A 21,382-nucleotide genomic window follows, 5' to 3' on the forward strand; every position below is an offset into this window, starting at 1 on the left:
ATATTCTAGTAGCAATAGATTATCTGGGTAGTTTAAAAAAAATATGTTAATGACAAAAGTAACTTCTAGTATCAGATCAGAATGTATTCTTGATATCAGCATATTCCCTGCTTGTTATTTTGAAAACAGGAAATACGTTTTCCCAAATAACAAGTCGGTAGCATTCTTTAATCTTTCACTGATGGACAGACATCTATCTTCCAAAGCAAATGCTTGCTTCTTTCAACTGGTTGATAGCATTACTAGTTTAAAATCTGACTGTATTTAGTAGGCACCAAAGTCCAGGGTCTCAGCAGAGGCTCTGGTTCAGGGTACTGTCCATGCCTTTACTGGCAGGACACTCTGTGGACCATGGGTAGCTTTTCCACTGTAACCAGGACACCAGTCCAGGGGCACTCCCCAGCTGCCTGGTATCTCAGATTCTTCCAGGCTCAGTGCAGGCAGGTGGCCTTCAAGGGTCTCTGCATATTCTTGCCAATTCATACATTTTCTGATGTGCACCATCTTTGATTTCTCCTTGAGAGACTGCAAGGGCTTGCTGGTAGTAGATCTGGAGAGCTCTTCCATTGCCTGGCAGTTTTAGAGGCAGTTAAGGATTATGGGGTAAGAGCATCCTTGCTTCTCTGTGTCTCACTGCAGAAACCTTGCAGGAGCCTGAAATCCCTCCTCATTTCTTTTCAAAGGCGTGGTGCTTAGCCAGGAAACCTCTAAACAGAATAATCAAGAATAGCTGGCAAGTTTGGAAAATCTTGGCTATCTTTGCCAGTGACCTAATTCTATCAGTAAAGCTGAAAATCCGTAGGTCAGAGCAAAGCAGGTTACTGCCTCCTCTTCGGCGAAGCAGGTTTCTGATGAATGGCACAGCTGCTTTGCAGGCATGTTGGTGGTGCGGAGGAGGACACTGTGCTGGTTAGAGCAGCGTCACCAGACTTTGCGGCTGTGAGAACACTGCATATCCCTAGAAGGATGATTATAATGGTATTAGTGAGAATGAGGGCACAGGACACTGGCTATTTAAAGACCTGGTCTATTTTTAACCACCTTTTCACAAAGATGGAGTTTTGATTAGACTGGGCTAGTTGAGGCTTTATAATTAACCAGTCTGGGTTGCACGTTGATGTTTACAGCTTGCTTTCCATGTTCTCTGATAGTCAAATGCAGGATTGTAACCATATCTTGCTGCCAGGGTAGCACAACTGTGATACCTGCATGGTTGGCAATGAGCATGATTGAAAAGTTGGTGCCAAGTGATCTTATGCAAGATGTACCTGGATGAGACCATACCAATGGCAGCTAGGCTGTTCTTTTAAGTCAGAAGGAGAGTGTGATGTAGAGCATTTATGGCCTGTGATGGCTGTAGGGTTTGGCATGCTGTTGTAAGCACAGCTCAGCCTAAAAGGGGTTTAGCTGGTAACATCATGTATTGTGCTACAGTAAAGTTCAGTTATTTTAATCCCTGATAAATATATGGCTAATGGCCAAGATCAATAACAGTAGATCCTTAGTATATCATTTTAGGGGGGATTAATGTTGATAAATAATAATAGACACTGCTCCAGAGCATCTGTTGCTATTTGACATCTCTTAACAACTGCCCGAATTGCTTTCAAAGAAAGACATAGAGGATCTGGGAGGAGGGAGGAGAAACTAATGAACGGGCACTGAGCGCTTGGTGCTAGATCTGGATGAAAATGAAGGGGTGAGAGAAAATGCCAGGCATTGATTGACTCCATTCCTCTGCTGGGCAGATGGCCACCTATCCTGCTCTCATCACCTTTTCATTGTGAAGCACAGGCTGTTATATTTGATCTTTTCCTGCTGGGTTGAAGTAGTCTGTCTCATTGGTGCCTCTGAAGATCAAAGGGGTTAGGAAAGGATGAGCAGTCATGTTACTGAACAGCTGTGAGTTCATTTTGGAGGAGGCACCTTCCAAAATAGTATCATTTTTATTGCTGTGAGCATCAGTATTCAAACGGTTTTTTTGCCATTCCTTTAAGCATCCTGGTTTTGGAAGTCATGGGGTTACAGATGGTCTTTTTAATTATTTTATTAATTTAAATGAAGCTTCTGTATTCTATCCCCCTAGTTCAACAAGAAGAACTTCAAGATATGCAACAAATAAGACCCAAAGGCCCAGAAGTTACTGTGTGAATAAAAATAACTCCAGATATATCACTTCAGTTTCAGATTTATAATGTTGCTTTAGTCTAATTGTTTGGGATCTTCTTGATTTAGGATTTCTGAGTGCAGTCATGGGATCCTGTTTAGACATCAGTGCATTTGGCAAATGTATTCTTGTTTCAAAGAGTTTCCAATCCAGTAAACTTGTTGGAGAAGAGGACAGAAACAAAAACCTGGACATGCTGAAGGATGACAGCTAGTGATAGCAGAGCAGAGCAAACATTCCAGCCTTTGCAGTGCTGGTCAGAGGACAGAGTGAAAGGGAAGGTAATAGAGACTCAGTGTGGGATGAGAGCAATCCTACTTACTCCCTGAAGTGCCCTCTGAGATGAGTGTAGAACCCCGAGACTTGTACAAGTGTCCTGTTCACAGACATGTCCACAGTGCTGTGGCCTGGAATCCTGGAAGTTCTCTCATGTGTCCACATAACTTGAGGTGTTTGTAGGCAGCCCCTGCACCCAATGAACATGATTTACACTTAATGTCTGCACAATATGGACAGACTGATCGGCCTTCGGGAGATAGAGCTAAAAGTGTTCATTATTCCTCCATGTTGCAGCCCAGGAGACACCTGTCCTGCAGGAAAACCAAATCTTTCAGCCAGATCTCATGTATTTCACCAAGGGATTGGAGACTGCCTGATTTCCTCTCCCTCCCACCCTCTCTTCCCCTTTTTTAATTTTGGAAAGCTTTGAAGTATTTAATTTGCCTTCAAAATCGTGACAAAATTGGGAGAGCCCTCAGAAATACTCAGTTTTATACCCAGAAGGTTCTCAGGAAAGGGAGATCCTTGAAAGTTGTGTGACAGGGAGGGAGGTAGGGAGAGCATGTCTCCCCCCAGACTGCAGTAGTAGGCTAGAAAAGACCCATATTGGAACGGGCCAGCAGTGGCAACAGACCACTTGGCACAACGTTTGTTGGTCTTGCAGCCTGTTTGCCAAGAGCCTGAAGCTCTTCCAAAGTTGAAGTCAGTGATGAGTCTTCCTGTCTAGGAGAGTTGGGGGTAGAAGTAATGTCTGTGAGCCTGTGGGGCTGCACTGCTACCTCTGCTGTGGAAGACCACACGGGGCTCAGGGACAGTCAGGGCAGGGTTTGTAGGACAGCCTCTTTCAAAGGTTACAATGGAGAATGTGGGCAATATATTTTAAGTTAAAAGTCCTTGCTTTATGCTTATCTCAAGGCTTGAAGCTTCAGTTGCAGGTGTGGAGAGGGGTTTGTGACAAAACTGGCCATTTTTTCCAAGTATTTAAGTTGTTTGGTAAGATGCTTCCTTTCCCACTGTACCTTGTCTTGGTTGTGTTCCTGAGGTGGCCTTTGGACAAAACGCTGCTGTTGCAGAGTGCATCAATTGTTTGTATTCATTTCCACTTAGGGGCTTGAATCAGGATGCTGCTTTCTTGAGCACAGCAGCACCCGTTATCTCCTTGTTATGTAGCTTGTCACCAGGCAGAGGTGCATTGATTTGTGTGACTTCGAAAAGCTGCATTGCCTTGGTTTTTTGTTTTTATTACTATTATTGTTCTTACTATTGTTTAATCATAGGTCTCTTCATTTGTGGTGTTTATTTTTCATCTGCCCTTGATTTGAGAATGCAATTGGGTGCATGTTCATCTTTAACTTTTGCAGACAGAACTGGTATGGTTAAGATCAGACTGAAAATGTTGCGCATAGAACACTGTTTTGTTCCTTTAAATTCCTGTTTATAATATATTGTCAAGTCTTTTTATTGTCAGTCCTAAATTTTCATTTCTTTGTTTATTTTAAATGATAGAAAGGCTTTAAAAAAATGTAAAGATCTAAAGGCGCTTTTTTCAATTACTTTTTCATAGTACATTTTATTAGCATTTGGAATACAAATACTCCTACATGCCAGAGAGCCATCGGTAGAAATTGACTGGAAACAAAGAGGCATTAAATGAGCAAGTATTTCCTTCAACTGGGAGCAAATGCAGGAAAACAAATAATCGTGAGAAGAGACCTGATTTAAAATCAGAAAGCAAGGCTTGTTCTGAATGATTTCACAGTTCAGGTGCAGAATATTAACTTTTAACTGCATATTTCTGAGCCACATTTCCTTCTAAAACATGTCTCTGGTGTCCTGTGGAATTGGGGTGAGCGGGCGTGAGTATGTTTATTGCAGGCTGGCTGGACGCCACCGCAGCTTTATTGCGCGTGGCTGGAGGGCTCGCAGCAATTGCATAACGCTCTGCAGCAGAGGAAGCACGGGCTCGGCCCCCCATGCCTGGCTGCCTCACCATTCCTGATCCAGGTGCTTGGCAAAACCTCTTCCTTCGCTGAAGACAAGTGTTCAGTAAAGCAGGGGGCAGATACCACTGCAGAGAGGGCTGGGCGGGGGATTAGAGACAAGAGTAAGGAAAAAACATCAAGTCGTATGATGGTTTTTAGAGATAAGCACGTCTCCGACCTATGAATTGCTTTTAGAAGGAAACCATATTTTCCCCCCATTCTCCCTGCTCTGTGGTTTTTGCATGTGTTTTTCATTACTTTTATCTCAAAATCATTCTCGTCCAGTGAATTATTGATGTGGGGTCACTTGCATTTCTCCAGGAATTGCTTTCTTTAACCAGTGATCCCTCCTGAATTTTTTAAGCAATCTATTAGCTCTGAAATCCAAACAAAGTTGGTGGTTTCTCATTTCAGGGTTAAATTAGACTCAACTTTGAAAAGGTGTAGAGGGAAGAGGGGAAGGATGATAACGTCCTTTTCTGTGTTAGGATCTTCCTTCTGCTAGTTCTTTTGGTGCTGCTTTTGGTTTGGTTCTGATTTTTTTTAACATCTCTTGGAGATCAAGTGTCTGATTTAGCCTCAGTGGACTTGAGGATATTCCTAGTGTTGAGCACATGCTTAAATCCACTGTTGAATTCAAGCCCTATAGACCTGAAGGCATGGTACAAAAATATCTGGAAAATGTTCTTTTCTCTTAGATGCTCCCTTCTTTCAACATACAAAAATCAGAATCCAGCATTTTGAAATGCTGCTGGAGGCAAGTTGGTCATTTCCTGCTGAGAGGAAGGCTTGGTCTTTGAAAGATGGGAAGAAAGTGTGTGCGTGTGTCTGTGTGTGTTGCAGATGTTTGGGCCTTGATTCAGCAAAGTTTATCAGCAGTGTCTGACAAGGGGATAGTGCTGAATCTGGTAAACCTGCTGCTTCAGAGCTGAGTGTGCACGTGTGTTTGACTGACTCCTCAGCGGAGGAAGTTGTCTGTTTCCATCACTTCTGCACATGGTGGAAACTGTAAAAAAAACCCACAAACCCAAAACTTGTCCTGGCAAAGCAGCTGCAGTCTCTCCAGGGATGTTTACATTCAGGGGTGGCTCCCAGATTGTTGTGCCCCCAGCCATTGCTGCAGCGTTTGCAAGAGGAGGATGGACCCAAGCAGGGGGTCACCTACTTGGCAGGGGCTGCGCAGGGGTTTGCCTGAGCCCACCAGGGCCCAGGGAAGGAAACTGCCAGTGGCTTTGCAGCCCTGGGCTGGCCCTGGCAGGGGGCTCCCTGGGTGTTGAAGGTGGGTAGGTTTCTAGTCCCTGTGTAGCCAGTTTCTGACTGGCAGACACCAGGCTTGGAGATGCCACAACAGGTCCCTCAGCTCTCTGGGGACTTCCCAGGCAGGGAAGAGGCTGGTGGCTTTGTGCCCAGCTTGGTGTGGTGCAGAGCAGTGGGGTAGGTTGATTCCTACACAAATCCTTCAAAAATGTCCTCAGAGGAGTGGGGGAAAGAAATGGGAAAATTTTTTTGGCACCCACACCTTTTTCTGCACTGCAGTTTTGATCCAGGCAGAAGGGAGCCCATTTCCTGCAGTGGGATTTGGGTGCGTGTTGTACAGTGAGACAGATGAAGCTATGAGCAAAAAGCACGCATAAATAAAGGCTTCCTCCCTGTGCTTTATATAATCAGAGTGGATGATGTCATTGGGAGCCAGAGAGGAGATCAGGCTGTGAAATTACAGCCCTCTGCAGCCAGGCAGAGCCAAGTGCAAGGAGGGGCTGCACGGAGCATGGCCAGGCTGTGCTCTGATAGAGGCTCAGGACGGACGGTCTGGGGGCTCAGGCTTGCAGGGGAGATGAGGGGCGAGAAGTAGGTAATTCAAATACAGTCAGAAAGCCTCACACAGGCACAAAGGGAAAGGGGGAGGAACAGCAGATGTCCAGTGGGTAGCAGTGGGGCTGCTGTTTCAGGGGCTAGCACCCCCTTCTTCCACATGCAGTCACTTACAGCTTGTTGTGGATCAGCTGGTACAGCTATGGGGCTGCTGAGCTTGCTCATCCCTCTTCTGGTTCAGTCTCCTGGCCTGTCTGTTTAGGAGCTGATGTACCTTTTTCCCACAGTAGCTGCTGGCAGAGGAGAGGGCATCCTTGCTCCGCTTGCCCTCCACATCCCAGAGGAACTTGCTTTTAGGCTCCTCCTGGCCCTGCACAGGAGAGAAAGCAGAAGTGGCAGAGGGGCTCTGTCCTATCCAGATCTGCCAGGTGGAAGAGGATAAAAGGTTGTCCTCAGCTCTTTGGGACAAAGAGGTGTGTGTTAGGTTCTGCTTTTTTGAAGCCTCTCGAGTGCTTTGCTTTTTATGACCATCCTGATACCCCACACGGGAATCTCAAACAGGAGTCTTCCCCCTCATCAGGCTGAGCAGGAGGGGGGCACCAGGCTGATCTCTTGGGAAAGAGGAGAGCCCCCTCCTTTCAAATCCTCTGTGGATTCCTTCTTCAGCACATCCAGCACTTACTGTGTGCTCAAGATGCTGCTGTGAAAGCCTGATTTTTTTCAAGACCACTTGGTCAGAAGAAAGGACTCCAGCTTCTCCCGTCTCCCCTGCAGCTCGGCTGAAACTGGAATTCTCCTTCTGTTATCCTCTGTCTTCCCCAGGATCAAGGCAGCGAGAGGCAGCAGCCCTTCGCGCCAAGCCCGTGTTGTTTCTCTGTTATGTAACAATATGAGCATTTAGACTTGTTTTTCCAGATATTGGCAGATGCGTCAAATATTGGCATAATCCAGTGGTTTACATGGAAAGCCGTCTGGCTCTGTCTGGAGCCTGCACAATGCTGGTATTTTCATTGAATACAAGAGCCTGCAGCATTGTCAAAGCCACGTTGCAACAGAGTCCAGGTAAACAAGGGGAAAAGACATTTGCAGCATGGCCTGACATGGGGGATTACAACTGTCCAGGTACAGCTCCAGGACTTGATAAGAAAGATTAATAGGTTTGTCATTGCTTTCTCTCTGAAATGGTCTTTTAGCCACGCTTGCTGTGACGCTTTTGAGCTCTGGAGTTTTATTTCTGGGTTATACTGAAGCCACCCATCAGTGCATCAGACATGCCTGTGTGCTCTGTGGTTAAAGAGCCCATCACAGTCTGCTCAGGCTGTTGGAAGTTGAGAGAGGTCAGGGACTGTGACTGGCTTAGATATTAAAAATAAAAAGGCAGGGTGTTGAACACTGCAGAGGGGAGAGAGCTGGGGAAGCTGTTTGATTTGATCTCTCTGAAAGCAAGCAACACACTCGTGTGCCAGGATGATTTGCGGGCTATCCCAGCTGCACCAGACCAGGGAGCTCCTGAGCAGCTCTGGCAGTGTCATCCCCAGCAGCGGGAGGTGACTGCGGGGGCTGAGGGGTCTGGCTGACCCCGGCCTGCACCAGCCTGTGCACCTAGGCCAGCCTGCTGCTGGAAGCTCATGTAAAGCTCTGTGCATTTCCCGCTGCTGGAAGCTCATGTAAAGCCCTGTGCATTTCCCGCTGCTGGATGCTCATGTAAAGCCCTGCGCATTTCCCTCCGTTAGCCTGTGGTTGGAGATAGAAATGCGCTTACGTTTGCAATGGTGTGAAAACTCAGTGTGGCTCAGCTCTGAGTACAAAATAGGGGGAAAATCCAACAGCAGCACAGAAGTGATTGCTTTGGTCAAACCTCTTACAAACCTGCTATGGCTCAGCCATCTCCACCTGCCCCTGCAGTGTGCTGCTTGTCCGAGCCGTGCTACGTGCCGTCGCGAGCTTATCAGCTCGCGCTCACAGCCTCTGTCGCAGGCAGGCGTTCCCTCCTGGTGCCTGGTGTGCTGGCAGAGGCCATCACCCCTGCTGTGGGCCGCGGCCTTTGGCAACCAGCCAGCAGAGCTGCTGCCAGGAGTGGCTTCTCTGAAAACCATCTGCATGAGCCTGGGTCAATCTTCTGGGCTTTGAGAGCCCATGTGGGGATCCAGAACTGGGGGAATGTCCCCTTTGGTGACATTCATGCTGGAGAAGTAACTGCCAGCTTTTTTCAGTGTTCTCATGAGGACAGACCTTCTGACTGTTTTGTCCTCTCCCTGCCCTTGTCAGGGCCTACAGAGTACAGTAACCTTTGATCCACCCCGTGATCCTGGGGCACAACAGGAAGGGTTTCGGTGTCCAGGGTTTTATTGTATGACTGAATCTTTGCATATAGCATTCAGGTGCTTAACTCATCAAGTCTGCATGTAACCTAGCTTTTGACGTGGCAGATCAGTGCCATCCTTTTAACCGCTGTCTCAGCAATCCAGCCAGTGCTTGCTCATGCCTGAAGCCGGTCGCTGGTTCCAGGAATCGCGGTTCCTGGTGCAGCGCCTTCCCCGGTTCCTGGTAAAACACCCAGTGCCGAGACTGAGCCCAAAGCTCAGGCTGTAGAAGTGTTGTCCATTTCTCCCTGCATTCAGGAGTGGCCTGTGATACGTTTGACACTGGTTAGGTGTTGATTCCCCAAACTTTTCATTTTCTGTTGCACAAATAATTCAGTTTTCCCCATAGGCTGGGAGCTGCCCTTGCCCAGCAGGGCAGAGGGGAATCTGTGGTCCCTACCTGTAGCAGTTACTGTGCAGCAAGTCCCCTGTTAGGTGGAACTAGCTCTGCTCCTCAGCCCCCAGATCTGTGCACACATCTTAAGGTCTACTCGAGCTGCATTTTTAACTTGGGCTGATCCCATAGGTGAAGTGTATGGCTGGTGCTCATACTTGTGCTGCGAAAAGACACGTGTTGCTCTGTGCTGCAGCTTGATGCCTGTGCTCTGATTGCTCTGACTCAGTGACTTGCCTTTGTGGCCATTCAGGAAATTTGACATAGCCAAAAATGGGTTCAAAACCCAGAATGTCTTTAACCACAAGATACTCCTCCTCTTCCTTTTCCGAGCTGCAAGAAGACAGTGTCCAGTCTCCTGTGGGATTACATGAACTGTAGTGCCAGTGTGAACCAGCGATGCTTTTTCATTGCTGGCCCTACAGATCATCATGGGACATGGGGGAAAGACCCATAGTGGGTGCACACAACTCCTGTTGATCAGGCTCTATGTTGAAAATGGGCTTCCAGGTAGAAAAAAATCCCCTGTATCAGCTATTTAATGTCAGTGGGGTTTGCCTTAGAGCAATCTGAGAAGGAAAAGATGAGATTGATGTGATTACTATTTTTTCAGTTTGATTTTTGGGTTATGATTTCCCTCTCACCACCCCTCTAGTTGTTAATATTTAATGAAAAACATGTGTTCTTCAAGGCTCTTGCTGGTCATATGCAGCCCTGTGGCTGTTCTTGAGACAGAATGATGGACCCTTCATAAAGAGATTTATAATAGAAACAGTGAGGAGCTCACACTCCAGCACTGCTAGTGAACACTCCCCTGTGCTGACAGTTCATCAGCAAACCCCCTGACCCTTCCACCCTTAATCATCCTTGCTTGTCACTGACATAATTGCCTGATTACAGACTCCTCTCCCCCACCCCTTTCAAACAGGGTGCAATAGTGAATTTGAAAAACAAATGGAAATGAACTGTCTGTCCTCTTTTTTCTTTTTTTTTTCCTCCTCCTGCATTGAGATGGATTGAGCTAAGATTCAGTTTCTTTGTGCATGAGCAGGGGCTGGGATAGGCTTTCAGGACTCTTTTACACCCATGTTTCTTGCATGTGAATGGTGGAGCTGATGTCATTGTGTTATTGATTGGGATGACAAGTTTGGACATAAATCATTAATGTCTGGGAAAGAGAGAGGGAGGGGAAAAAGGCAACCCACACTTGATAGTTTTCCATAAATCTGCTGTTCATTCCCACATACGTGATAATACAGAGTAGGAGACAGCAGGAACAGTTTTCCTGTGCAGCCTTAGGACGATGTGCTTTGCCACTGCTCCCTGAACCATTTTCCCCAGAACATATTTCCATGTTTTGCAGAAAATGGCTCAGATCTTCAGCAACACTGTCATGCTTGAGCTTGTCTTTGTAGGCATGAGCCAAGGTCAGAAGACTGCCCAAGGGAAGGTCTTGGGTTCCCTTGTTCTCACAGACCTTGCACCCTGGGCAGCATTTCCGACCTGGGCCCGGGAAGGAGTAAGAGTGCAGCTCTTGGGAACTACCATCCCTCTAACTCCTTTAACTGCCAGCAGTGATTGTTCGGGTGTTTTGAACTGACCACTTTTCTCATTGATCATCTTAATTTTGTGCAAAAAGACAGTACTTAGCTCAGTTTCATAGCAAATGGCCCTGAACCAGCAATACACAAGTGTGCAGGGGGTAGCAGTCATTTAAAACTGCTTTCACAGAAGTTCTCAGCAAAACTGACAGCAAATAGCTGAGAGGAAGCCCACGCAATAACTTGTACCATTTGCCTGTGTGTCTTGACCCTGCACAAAGTTCATCCAGATGAGTCAGATTATCAGTTCAGACAGCAAGAAAATAAACAATGTCTGTCAGAGGTTAGCAATAATGCAGGTATTGGTGAGCAGCTGATGTTTGCAGTGTAAATAGTTTTTAGTGGCAGTCAGTCCTGGTACCTGTGGGGAATCTTGTGATGTGTGGAAAGAGGGAATCATGAAAACTTCCTTGTAGGAGGAAAGTAGTGAAGGAAACGAGATTCCCTTTCTGAAAGCATAGTTCTCATTCTCCCCTTCTTGCCTTGCAGCCGAGCTCACCTCCGCCTGTGTCTAGAACGCTTAAAAGTTCTGATACCGCTAGGACCAGACTGCACCAGGCACACAACGCTTGGGCTGCTCAACAAAGCCAAAGCACATATCAAGGTAAGTTGCTCTTCCATCTGCTTTCAGTCGGGGCTGTTGGGAAGTGCAATTCAATTGCTCACTCTTGCTGCCTAGAAGTAACTCTGTTGAAGGAGACTAACACCATTTTTAAAAAAAAAAAAAAAGGCAAGCAAGCCTTGGTTAATCATTTATCATTGCTACAAGCCACTTTGTTAAAAGAGTCCATAATGAACTCTGTTAACTACAGAAATGATTCATTTGGAGAGCAGGCATCATCTTCTGTATTGTGATCATTCGCTGACAGCTGCATCTCTTCAAAGAAAAACATACCTACTATTGAATGACTGCATTTTGATAGGAAATGCAGCTTTTTTCTCTGACGTGCCAAAGCATTAGCACAAACCACAAGAGTGTAAGACAGGGTTGGCTTGCTGGGGTTTCATGTGTGAACCTACCAGCTAGCCCAGTGCTCTTCTAGATTCACTTCTGGCAAAGTGAAGCACGAAAAGAAAATGCAGCATTGTCAGTATCTGGAAGAGGCTGAAATACTTTGTCACAGGTCAGGATAGTGGGAGGGAGGATGGGGGGTGAAGGAGAAAAAGCACTGTCGAAGGGACAGAGTTAGCCTGAGTTGACTCCTCCTTACGCAATGTGCTTGTTGTAGGAAACAAAGAACAGTGCCCTGGTAGATTTCCCAGCTCTGATCAAAGAAATCTGTAGTAGGTTATGTAAATCACTTACTGAATAGAAAACTGTTTCTGAGAAATCCTACTAAACCATGCAGCAAGGAACACAGAACTCCCAGGGCACGTTTTTATGTTACAGTGGATCATAACAAACCCTGAATTCGTTTGGTTAAAGGAATTGAGGCCCCTTCGTGGACAGATTTGGTAATGCACGTGGCTGAACCCATGTGAAATGACCCACAAACTGCTACAATTCAAATCGTTTCCCGTGGAGAGAGGCTCTGTCCTCAAATTTTTTTATACTAACATGTGTGTATATATGTATATAATATGTATACTAGTATATATTTATACTAACGTGTATATAATATATCAGGACTTGGGAGGTGGAAAAGATGTGAGGAGATGACATTGTTCTTGGAGACTGCAAGGCAGCTTGGTTCAGGGCTCTTTTGCAGCTTAAATCCTTCTGGGAACCGGGAAAATCTAAGCAAAGCAAGTGGCTGGGCAGTGGAGGCAAGAGGAAAGGGGAAAAGGATGAAACTAATTATTGAGTCATATTTGATCATGTCAGAAACTTGAAGAGGCTGAGAGGAGAAGCCAACACCAGCTTGAGAACCTGGAACGAGAACAAAGATTCCTAAAGAGAAGACTGGAACAACTACAGGGTCCTCAGGAGATAGAGCGAATACGAATGGACAGCATTGGATCTACCATTTCCTCGGATCGCTCGGACTCGGAGCGAGGTTGGTGTCACTGAACTAGCACTGAATCCCCAGGACTCTGAAGCAAGGGCATGAGTTTCATTTAGGCTACCGATTTGGCTCGAACACATGCACACACACAGACATGCATGTACATATGAAGAGTTTAATATTTTGCAAGAGTTCTAATTAAGTCTGGAAGAAGTGTTATTATTGTCAACTTGAGTTGATTTCTATGGCATTTAAAGTGACCTATTTCTCTGAAAAGCTCTCCAAAATGCGAAAGCATTAGTTAGGAAAAATAACGTGATCACAAGATGGTGACTAAATATTTGATGATAAAGTTGAGATATCCATTGTGCTCTTTGGTCTGCTGAATCTCTCAGTAACACAAAGAGAAAAATCTAAGAAGATCTTAGTGGGACTAGAACAGGTGTTGCAAAGCAGCATCCAGCTTCTCATTCTGTATTTGGGACATGGTATAACTGAGCAAACAGAACCAAGCAAATTGCCACTTAAAATTCCCTCTTAAAATTCTACACATACCACCCCCCCTTTTGTCTTTTTTTCTTTTTCCTTTTTTTTTTTTTTTTTTTCCCAAACTTCCCATAGAGTTCATGTTCTCAGTTCAAACTGGACAGAGATGATCTTGAATGGCTAACTGAATTCAGATTATTTTCTTTTTTTTAGATATCTCTGCTGTGGAGATATGTAGGCACAGTAGGTGGTTTAGTATTTACTGATGGACCCAAAGATGCTGTATAGTTTGGGTGTGAGTCTGTAGTTTTAAAAAAAATGATCCTTTTGGAAAATTCCTAAACAATATGGGAACCAAGATACCTGGTTAACTAGATCTCTGCTTTCAAAGTCTTAAAAGTAAGATCTATTTTCTAAAGTCCACGGAGCATCTTTGAGAGTAACCCATATCCCCATGGTAATGCAGTGTAATGCCCTGTATGAGTAGTCCCAGCTTTGACAACGAAATATCAAGCAAGTAGCATGTTTTGGGGTAACCTCATGCTCCATTTTCTCTGTTGCCCCTGTTTTATCTGTTTCTTTCTGTTTCCAACACTGGGGTAGTAGAGTTCCAAAGAAAGAGGTAGCAGAACAAGTTCAGTGCATGGGGTGGCCCACCTATGCCGATAGTGTGGCCTGCATGCTGGAGGAATCAAACCCCTTTGCCACGTCCCTAAGAAAATACTCCAGGCTGGTATCTAGTAATTTTATAAACCATATACACAGCCCTTCCCATTCCAGGGAGAACTCTGTAAGTCTTCCTGCTGTACTGCTGCTTCATCCCTGACTGGGGGAGTCCCAGTCCTGTGGTGCTAACCTGGGTGTGTTTCTTTTGTTTTCCTTTTTAGAAGAGATCGAAGTGGACGTTGAAAGCACAGAGTTCTCCCATGGAGAAGTGGACAATATCAGCACAACCAGCATCAGTGACATTGATGATCACAGCAGCTTGCAGAGTATTGGGAGTGACGAGGGTTACTCCAGCGCCAGTGTCAAGCTCTCGTTTGCTTCCTAGAACCAAGTGAGACAACAGTGCAGGGCGAATGATTTCACTGGGGTGATCAAACTGGGTCCTAGATGCCAGTATCCTCTTTCAGAAATGACATATTGACAGCTAGTCCTGGAGAGACCTGTATATAAAGCTTTTTGGATAAAGGAAGCCTCCACAGAAACCCAGATGTGTTCATTTGGTCATGTTACCAATCCCAATTCCTGCTGGCAAAAAGTTAGACCAAACACTAGTCCCTTTGAAGTCAGTAAAATCCGTTTGTTTCTGTGGGACCTTAGTGATGAAACACTTTGTTTTGAATTTATTTGTTTGAAAGAGGATACTAGAGACTCATCCCTCTCTTTCTGTCATGAGATCTGAGAAATGTCAGAACTTCTTATATTACATTCAGGTTGAGTAACCTAGTTTAGGCCCTTCTGAAGAGCTTTTGTGGTCCTAAAAGGACCGTGTCCTACAGTTTATCACAATCCAATGCTGTCGTAATGTACTAGGAAATCTTAAGGTGGCTTACGTAGCCTAGGAATAACAGTGATGATAATGATTAAGGTCTCGTTCTGTGCCCAGAGAGAGAGGGGCAGCAAAGAGAGATTCAGGAGAGAACACCATTCAGCTCAGCTTTCTGTTGGACATCATTTAAAAAGCAAGTACCTCTGATGCGTGGCTAAAGCAAGAGGTGCACACTTGTAATCTACCAGCACATCGTGGGCTGTGTCATGCCTCGGGCTGTGATACTGACAGCAGATCTCCCGGTAGATGCGTGCTCATACGCAGGCACAAAACCAGCTGAGGACAGAAAGAAACCAGCACATATGAGAGGTGATATACCAGAAAGTCATGCCCAGATACTGAGCCACTATGACCTTTTTATTTGAAGAGATTTTTTGATAAACATTTGTAAATGTGTTGGGAGGGAAAACACCCCAAGTCTGATGCGTCTTTTTAGAGCTTGTCCATATGAAACCTTAGATGTCTTTTATATGAATTTATGCCATGAAAAGATCTCTGTTTTGATGAAGCACTTGACCCAATGAAATGCAAAGATGCTTTTTGCCATGCACACAATGGATGAAGGCTGTGCTAGCTGGAAGAGGCCAGGTTTGGTGGGGGTTTCTTCGGTTTTCTTTTTAGAATCATTCCCTTTGCTGACTTTTGAAGTTCCAGTCCAGTAGTTAAACTAGTTAAGCTCAGCACGTCTCTCATGTTAATGTAACGTTTTGACTGCACGTCCTGTTCCCAAGGGCCTTGCCATCTTATCTGTGCAGGTGCTGTTAAGAGCTATTATAGCGAATGTTTTCTAATTTTCTCGGAGACGAGCATTCTAACCTGCACTTTGAGGGCTTTGCTTTTTTTTATTTTTGTCTTTTTAATGGCCAGGATTACTTTGTTCTCCAAGTTTTAAAAACCTTAATAGAGTCCTCACCTACGGCATTGTTTGAAACTTTGTATATCCTTAAGTAATTTAACTACCCCTCGTTACTAAGAAAAAAAAGAGGAAAAATGCTTTATAAAATTCATAACTTATTGCTGATTTGAATGAGTTGTTAATTTCAGTCCTTTAGATTTTATTTTATTGTTTTAGGTAGGGCTGGGCAAAAAGAGATAAAATAAAATAAAAAAAATAAAGACAACCATATTTAGCAGTGCAGTGGAATTGTGTTTAAATGTTAGCATATGGTCCCCATTAAAGTAGCACTTTAACGCCATTAAACATTTCTGTATCTGAAGTGAGTCGTGTTCTTCCATCTTGGTCATTTGTATCACTTTAGCTGACTCTTTGTTCTTATTGTGCCCTTTGATCCTGTGATGAGAAGATCCTGAGGGAGTCTGCTGTAGACTTTTGTGTTATGATAAGATGCCTGTGTTTGAATATTCTGATGTTTCCCCACTCTCCTCCAAAATGTGTCATCCCCTGTAAGAGGCACAACACACATGCTTGAGTAGAGGAATAATCTTTCCATGGCTGTAATGAACAATTTATGTTTGGTTTGGGTTTTTGAAATTAATTTGTTTACTAAGTCTGGATCCAGGTTGCTGCTGTTAAATCTGTTTTCACTTGTGAGTATGTAATCCAGTGGCTCAGTACATCTGTTCTTCTTCCTTCTGGGAGGTGACCTGGCAGGAGCAGGAGTCTGCCACAGACTGAATTGAGCTCTAGGTTAACAAATGGGGCCTGAGGGCTTTCAAAGATGAAATGCTGCTTGGATTTATGTTTGGGGTGCATATAATCTCTGGATGACACAAGGTTTGGGACAGTCTTGTGAGTGGTGAAAAGTGGGAAACTTTAGCTCTAGCAGTGCCTTATTTATTTATTCGTTATTATTCTACTTGAAAGTAGTGACCACTGGCAGCCCTGGTGCTGAGCAGTTGAATACCAGTGAGTTTTATTTATTTATGACCCTTTTTCTGTAGCTGTCCCAGCACCTCCCCCTTCCTGTTAATCCTGTTTATTTTAAATGGGCACTTGGAAGAGAAATACCACAGCTGAGAAATACTGAAGTTCAAGGGATGGAGAATGCTCTCCTAGTTGGTATAAAACATGGTTGGAATAAACACTTCTGAAATGTTTGCTTGTATGTTCCAGGGCCACTTTGGTATCTCCTACCTTTTCTAGCATTGTGGACTTGGAGGGGTCTTGATATCAAGTGCAAATACAATGGGGGAAATGTGGCAGGAGATGAGCTTCCATCGCCAGCCACCTGCCTGGCTGCTCAGCTAGCAGCAGTGCTCCAGCCAGGAAGAGGACCAGGGTTAAAACCAAATGAAGAGCCTTTGTAATAACTGCTAAAGATGTGGGATTGGTTGCTCTGGTGCTGGGGGGTTCTTTGTGGCAGGTCTTAGCAGATTTCAGCTAGAGGTTGCATAGTTTGTTATGTGATGGAAACATTGTTCTGGCTTTATTGAGGTTGTCCTGCACTGCTTTATTGCTGCCTTGTGGACTCTGGCCTTTGCTCTACACTTGCACCTCACACGGTCTGTCACAGTCCTCACATCTCCCTTCACTGGTCTGGTGTGTCACATCAAAATCTTCAGGATGACTAATTTGTTTAGAGAAGTTGCTATAAGTTACTTTTACTTTTCAGTTCGTATGGAAAAGGTAGTTCCTTTTGCTTAAAAATGCGTGGATCTCCTGAATAGTCTCTTGTGGTAAGCCAGAATAGTCCCATGTTACTTTTCAAAGTACAATTGAAGTTTCTACTAGCCACTCTCAAATCTTGTAAAAGAGAGTGAGTATCCGAAGGTGCAGATCCAAACCCTAGAGGGTGAAGTCTCTCTCACCCTTTGGAAGCTGAGATGGTCCCTCACACTACTGAAGTCTAAGCGATCCAACAGAGGAAGTCATATTTACTGGTTTTCCCCAGAAAATGCTCACAGAAGCTTACTGTCTGTTTTGTCCAAACTCTGTCCTTTAAAAAAAAAAAAAAGTTATTTTCCATTCACCTCAAAAGATAAAGACACTGAAATCATGTTGCTGTTTGGGTTCTTAACTGAAGTATTTTTTAATCCACAATTATGTGGGATTTGTGCTGCTCCTGAGGCCTCGTTTTACTCCTCTGCAAGTAAAGTGAAACGCTTTCACTCCCAGTCTTCTCCTCTGTGGCCCTGGGTTCTGCCCACTGCAGTAGCTCTAGTTTCATCCAGAATCATGCTTATTCTTGCTACATGGTAATCTGGGCATGGAATCGCATTTTCCTTTCAGCTTTGCAAAATTGTGTGAGGCTTCTTTATGGTTTGCTTTATGGGTGCTATTGTTTTTCTGCTTTATTTTTGTGTCTGTAGAGTAACTGAAGTCCTAAATCTATTCTCTGCTTAATTTTACAATACAGTGAGTTTTCCCATAAAAACAGAATTGGATGTGCTTTCCTTAGGCAGCCTGCCCACCCAGTAGACACTCATGCTTGCGCACACACAGCTCCCTCATAAGCTCCTTCTGTCAAGTCCTCGCTCTGTAAATTAGATCCCCGGTGGGTCCTTTTGCTACGGACAAACCCATTAAAAAGACTATCCAGCATTTTCCTCCTTCTGACACAAGCATATTACAGTATGTCATCTCGTGTCTGCAGACAAGGTGGAGATGACTATCTGGCTGCATTTGTCATGGTTATCCTGTGGCGAGTTGTCACTTGAAGGTCATTTTAATGTCCGTTCCATTAGAGGCATGGCAGTGACAAAGGTGGTCTCAAATCCAGCTGTCTCAAGAAATCTGCAGGTCAATAGAAATGGGGTTAACTATACAGACCTATCATTTTCCAGGTTTTGTGGTTGTGTTTTCCTTTTGGTTTTTTGCTACCATCTGTTTCTGGCCTGTGAGCTCCAGCCTCCCGCTTTTCTACTCTTTTTGTTCTCTTGTACTTGCTGCTCCCTGTTTGTAGTCTGTGTTTCTCTGTTGCCCTGTTGAAATGGATGAAACATTTGGCTTCAGTGGAAGTGGGATCCGTTGTGTGCACTAAATGGAGATAGTCTTTCTTTTTTCCTCAAGATCGTAAGCTTTTCTTGCATGTTTTCTGGCAGCAGGCATGTGTCATTGGAAAGAGAAACTGGGATCGCTTCCTGGAAGAGAATGGTAAAATCCAGGACATCATTCTGAGGTTAGGGAGGTGATAATACTAATAATGAAATAGTCCATAAATAATAGTCTGATGTGTTTTCCTGGGGCTTTGTCCTGTGGACAGATTCGCTGGTGAGTGATAAATTCTGTGACCTGATAGTGACTGAAACTCCCCTGCATCCACGATACAGTCTCTGAATTGTCCTGTGAGAATCTTGGGGAAGAGGAGTGAATCCTTTTTACTCTCTCTTCACCAATCTGCACAAAATACCTAGAAAATACTGATGTGCTGTCAAATTTTCTTGAAATTGGCCAACAGATCTGAGTGGTGTTTGGGAGGATGAACACGGAAGAGTGGTTATCTGCATACACAATGTTTTCCTTCACAGTGACATGTTACAGAAAGGCAGGTTGTTCAGTTGGGGATAATACATCAGCACTGACCTCTGGTTCTCTGCTCATTCCCTCCTGAGAAGAGGGTTGATCCTTTAATTATAGGCAGAAGCAGAAATAAGGAGTCTGTGAGTGTTGGTACCGTGGCTGTGGTACTAAATATGTAATATTTAGGGTTTCTGTTTGGGCTATTGCTGTGTTTGACTAAAACTAGAGTTGTCTCACAAGGAAGCTCTAGTGTTGAGGTCCCTTCAAAAATACCAAGAATCAGGAATTGCTGAGCAGCCCCAGGGAAGGGCGGGTGTGTCCGATGAGGTGTGTGCTGTACTGAGCTGAACAACTGAGTCACACTGTGCCACTGGCCTGGCTGATGCAGCTCAAAGGTGTGAAGTGTCATCTTCTTTCAGGAAGATCTTCAATATTAACCATGCTGTAAGGGCTATGGCTAATAACTTATTTTTACCACACTGGAAAAAATCATCCCTTTAGTTTGTAATACCCCAGTGCAGCCCAGAGCAAGCTGGTGGGGTGAGCTGGTTAATATGTTGTACTATAACAAGTCATTCAGCACCTTGACTTGCAGTCTGCTGTGCGACAGATACGTGCTGAAGCTTCACTTCAATACAGTGTTCGCTCAGAGAAAACGAAGTGCTGCAGAGGACTGATGTTGGTCTTCAGCAGGTCAAGGGCAGGCAGCCAGCTTCTGTATGTTCCTGGGGAGCGCAGGGTGGCGCCAGCCAGTGCTTTTAAGGCCATGAAGGGCATTCATGTACTGGAAATGTGGCGATTCAGAGAAATCAGGAGGAGAGGAATGATGAGTAAGTGGCTCTGAGCGCCAGTAATAATGCTAATCTCACCTCAGGGGTTGCTCCCAGGATGGGATTTTCTGCAGTAAGGTCCTCTGGGATGTTTTGTCACACAGATCTGACGGTAGCATACGGGGCTGGAGGACACTGGCATTGCTGTCCAGAAGCAAGCCATAGCTCTAGCGTGCCTCCCCCACAAGGTGATAGTTACAGGGGTGGTCTGAGAGAAGACAGATTCAGCGTTCATCTGTTCTCCCCCCTGTGATCACCGTTGAAAGAAATGTTAGTGAGCCAGAAAGCCACTCCGCGTGCGTATGCAGTGAGCTTTGGGCCAAATTCACCCCTTCCATAAGGTCTCAATGAAGTCATGAACATTGCAGCAGGGCTGTGTTTCAGCAAGGATTAATTTTGATCTTGAGGGACACAGCAGTAAAGCAGGACAAACCATCAAGGAATTTAAGCGTGTTATGGTGGTTTTAATATCGTGGTTGCTAGTCAGAATGTACACAGACCTAGTTCATAACTTGGGCTACCAGCACTCTAGCTAGTGCTCAGTTTAGCTAAGGCTAGGAAGTTCTTTCTATTTAATCCCTTTTCAAAAGTACTGGTCTCAAAACAATTTATTGGTTTGAGTCTCCTCCTGGAAGGCTTGACGGGGAAATATAAAAGCTCCTTCTTCTCCTGGAGTGGTGAACAACTGTACAAAATAGCACAACTACACAAAATAGACACAGGTCTGTCAAACATGCAAGGTTTAATTTAGTACCACCTGGATTCTTCATTGAGAATGTGTCACTGGGAAGTAACTAGTTTCAGTCTAGGTGAGAGCAAGACATTTTCTGTCTGCATCCATCATGAGGAGGCTTTGGACTTCTGTACGGACCAAGGAACCGTTGCAAGGCGAGTTTAGTGTAGAAAGGTAATTGCTTTACAAAAGGAAACAACGTGGGTGCTTTTGTGTAGCAGAGCCTTCAGCTGAAGGCCAGAGTTTTGACGTGTCAGTGACATTGCTTAATCGGGTGGTATGTTAACAGGTCGCTAGCTTGGGTATGTGGTGTGAATGTTTACCATAGTCCTGATGCAAACCTCCCTCCTCATTTTGCAATATCTAACTGAAGCTTTTTAGAGTGTAGATAAAGACTAGACAAATTGCAGTGCAAAGAGCAGCACCAGCTGGTCTCGGCCTGGCCCAAGAATATTTTTCATAATCCCAGGCTTTAGCGTAACTGTTGTGAGACAAGCAAGTGGTGGTGGTTCCACAAAATACCACCACTGAGCTGACTCAAGTGAGCAGAACATCAGTGGAAATGACAGAAGTTTGCTATCATAGTTTTGCCTTCTAAACATCTCCCGTGTTGAACTGCAGTCTTTGACGTTCAAGTCCTTTTTTGTATTTACAAACCTCCAAGACCAAGCATCTACAGAAATAAGTGTCACAACACTCTCACTGTGGCATAAGGGGAAGCAGAAGATAAATGGATTGCCATGACCATGAAAATTTAAAGTTGCTACTCTTACAACTGTACTAAATATTTGACTGGAGCAGTCCCAGATTTGTGCAT

The 21,382-nt window shown here is 44.7% G+C and overlaps 1 protein-coding gene across 2 annotated transcripts in view; it reads left to right on the forward strand.

The window, feature by feature from the left end:
• Positions 1-15,798, forward strand: part of MXI1 (MAX interactor 1, dimerization protein) — a 57,459-nt gene extending 41,661 nt beyond the window's left edge. For both annotated transcript variants that reach the window (XM_074907701.1, XM_074907702.1), the window contains exons 4-6: positions 11,088-11,202; positions 12,424-12,595; positions 13,918-15,798. In XM_074907701.1, coding sequence (XP_074763802.1) covers positions 11,088-11,202; positions 12,424-12,595; positions 13,918-14,081 — 451 coding nt within the window. In that variant the 3' untranslated portion in view covers positions 14,082-15,798. The remainder of the gene's footprint in view (positions 1-11,087; positions 11,203-12,423; positions 12,596-13,917) is intronic.
• The last annotated feature ends 5,584 nt before the right edge of the window (positions 15,799-21,382 follow it).

The sequence above is a fragment of the Athene noctua genome, chromosome 5 (assembly GCF_965140245.1).
Source record: "Athene noctua chromosome 5, bAthNoc1.hap1.1, whole genome shotgun sequence".
Lineage (NCBI taxonomy): Eukaryota > Metazoa > Chordata > Aves > Strigiformes > Strigidae > Athene > Athene noctua.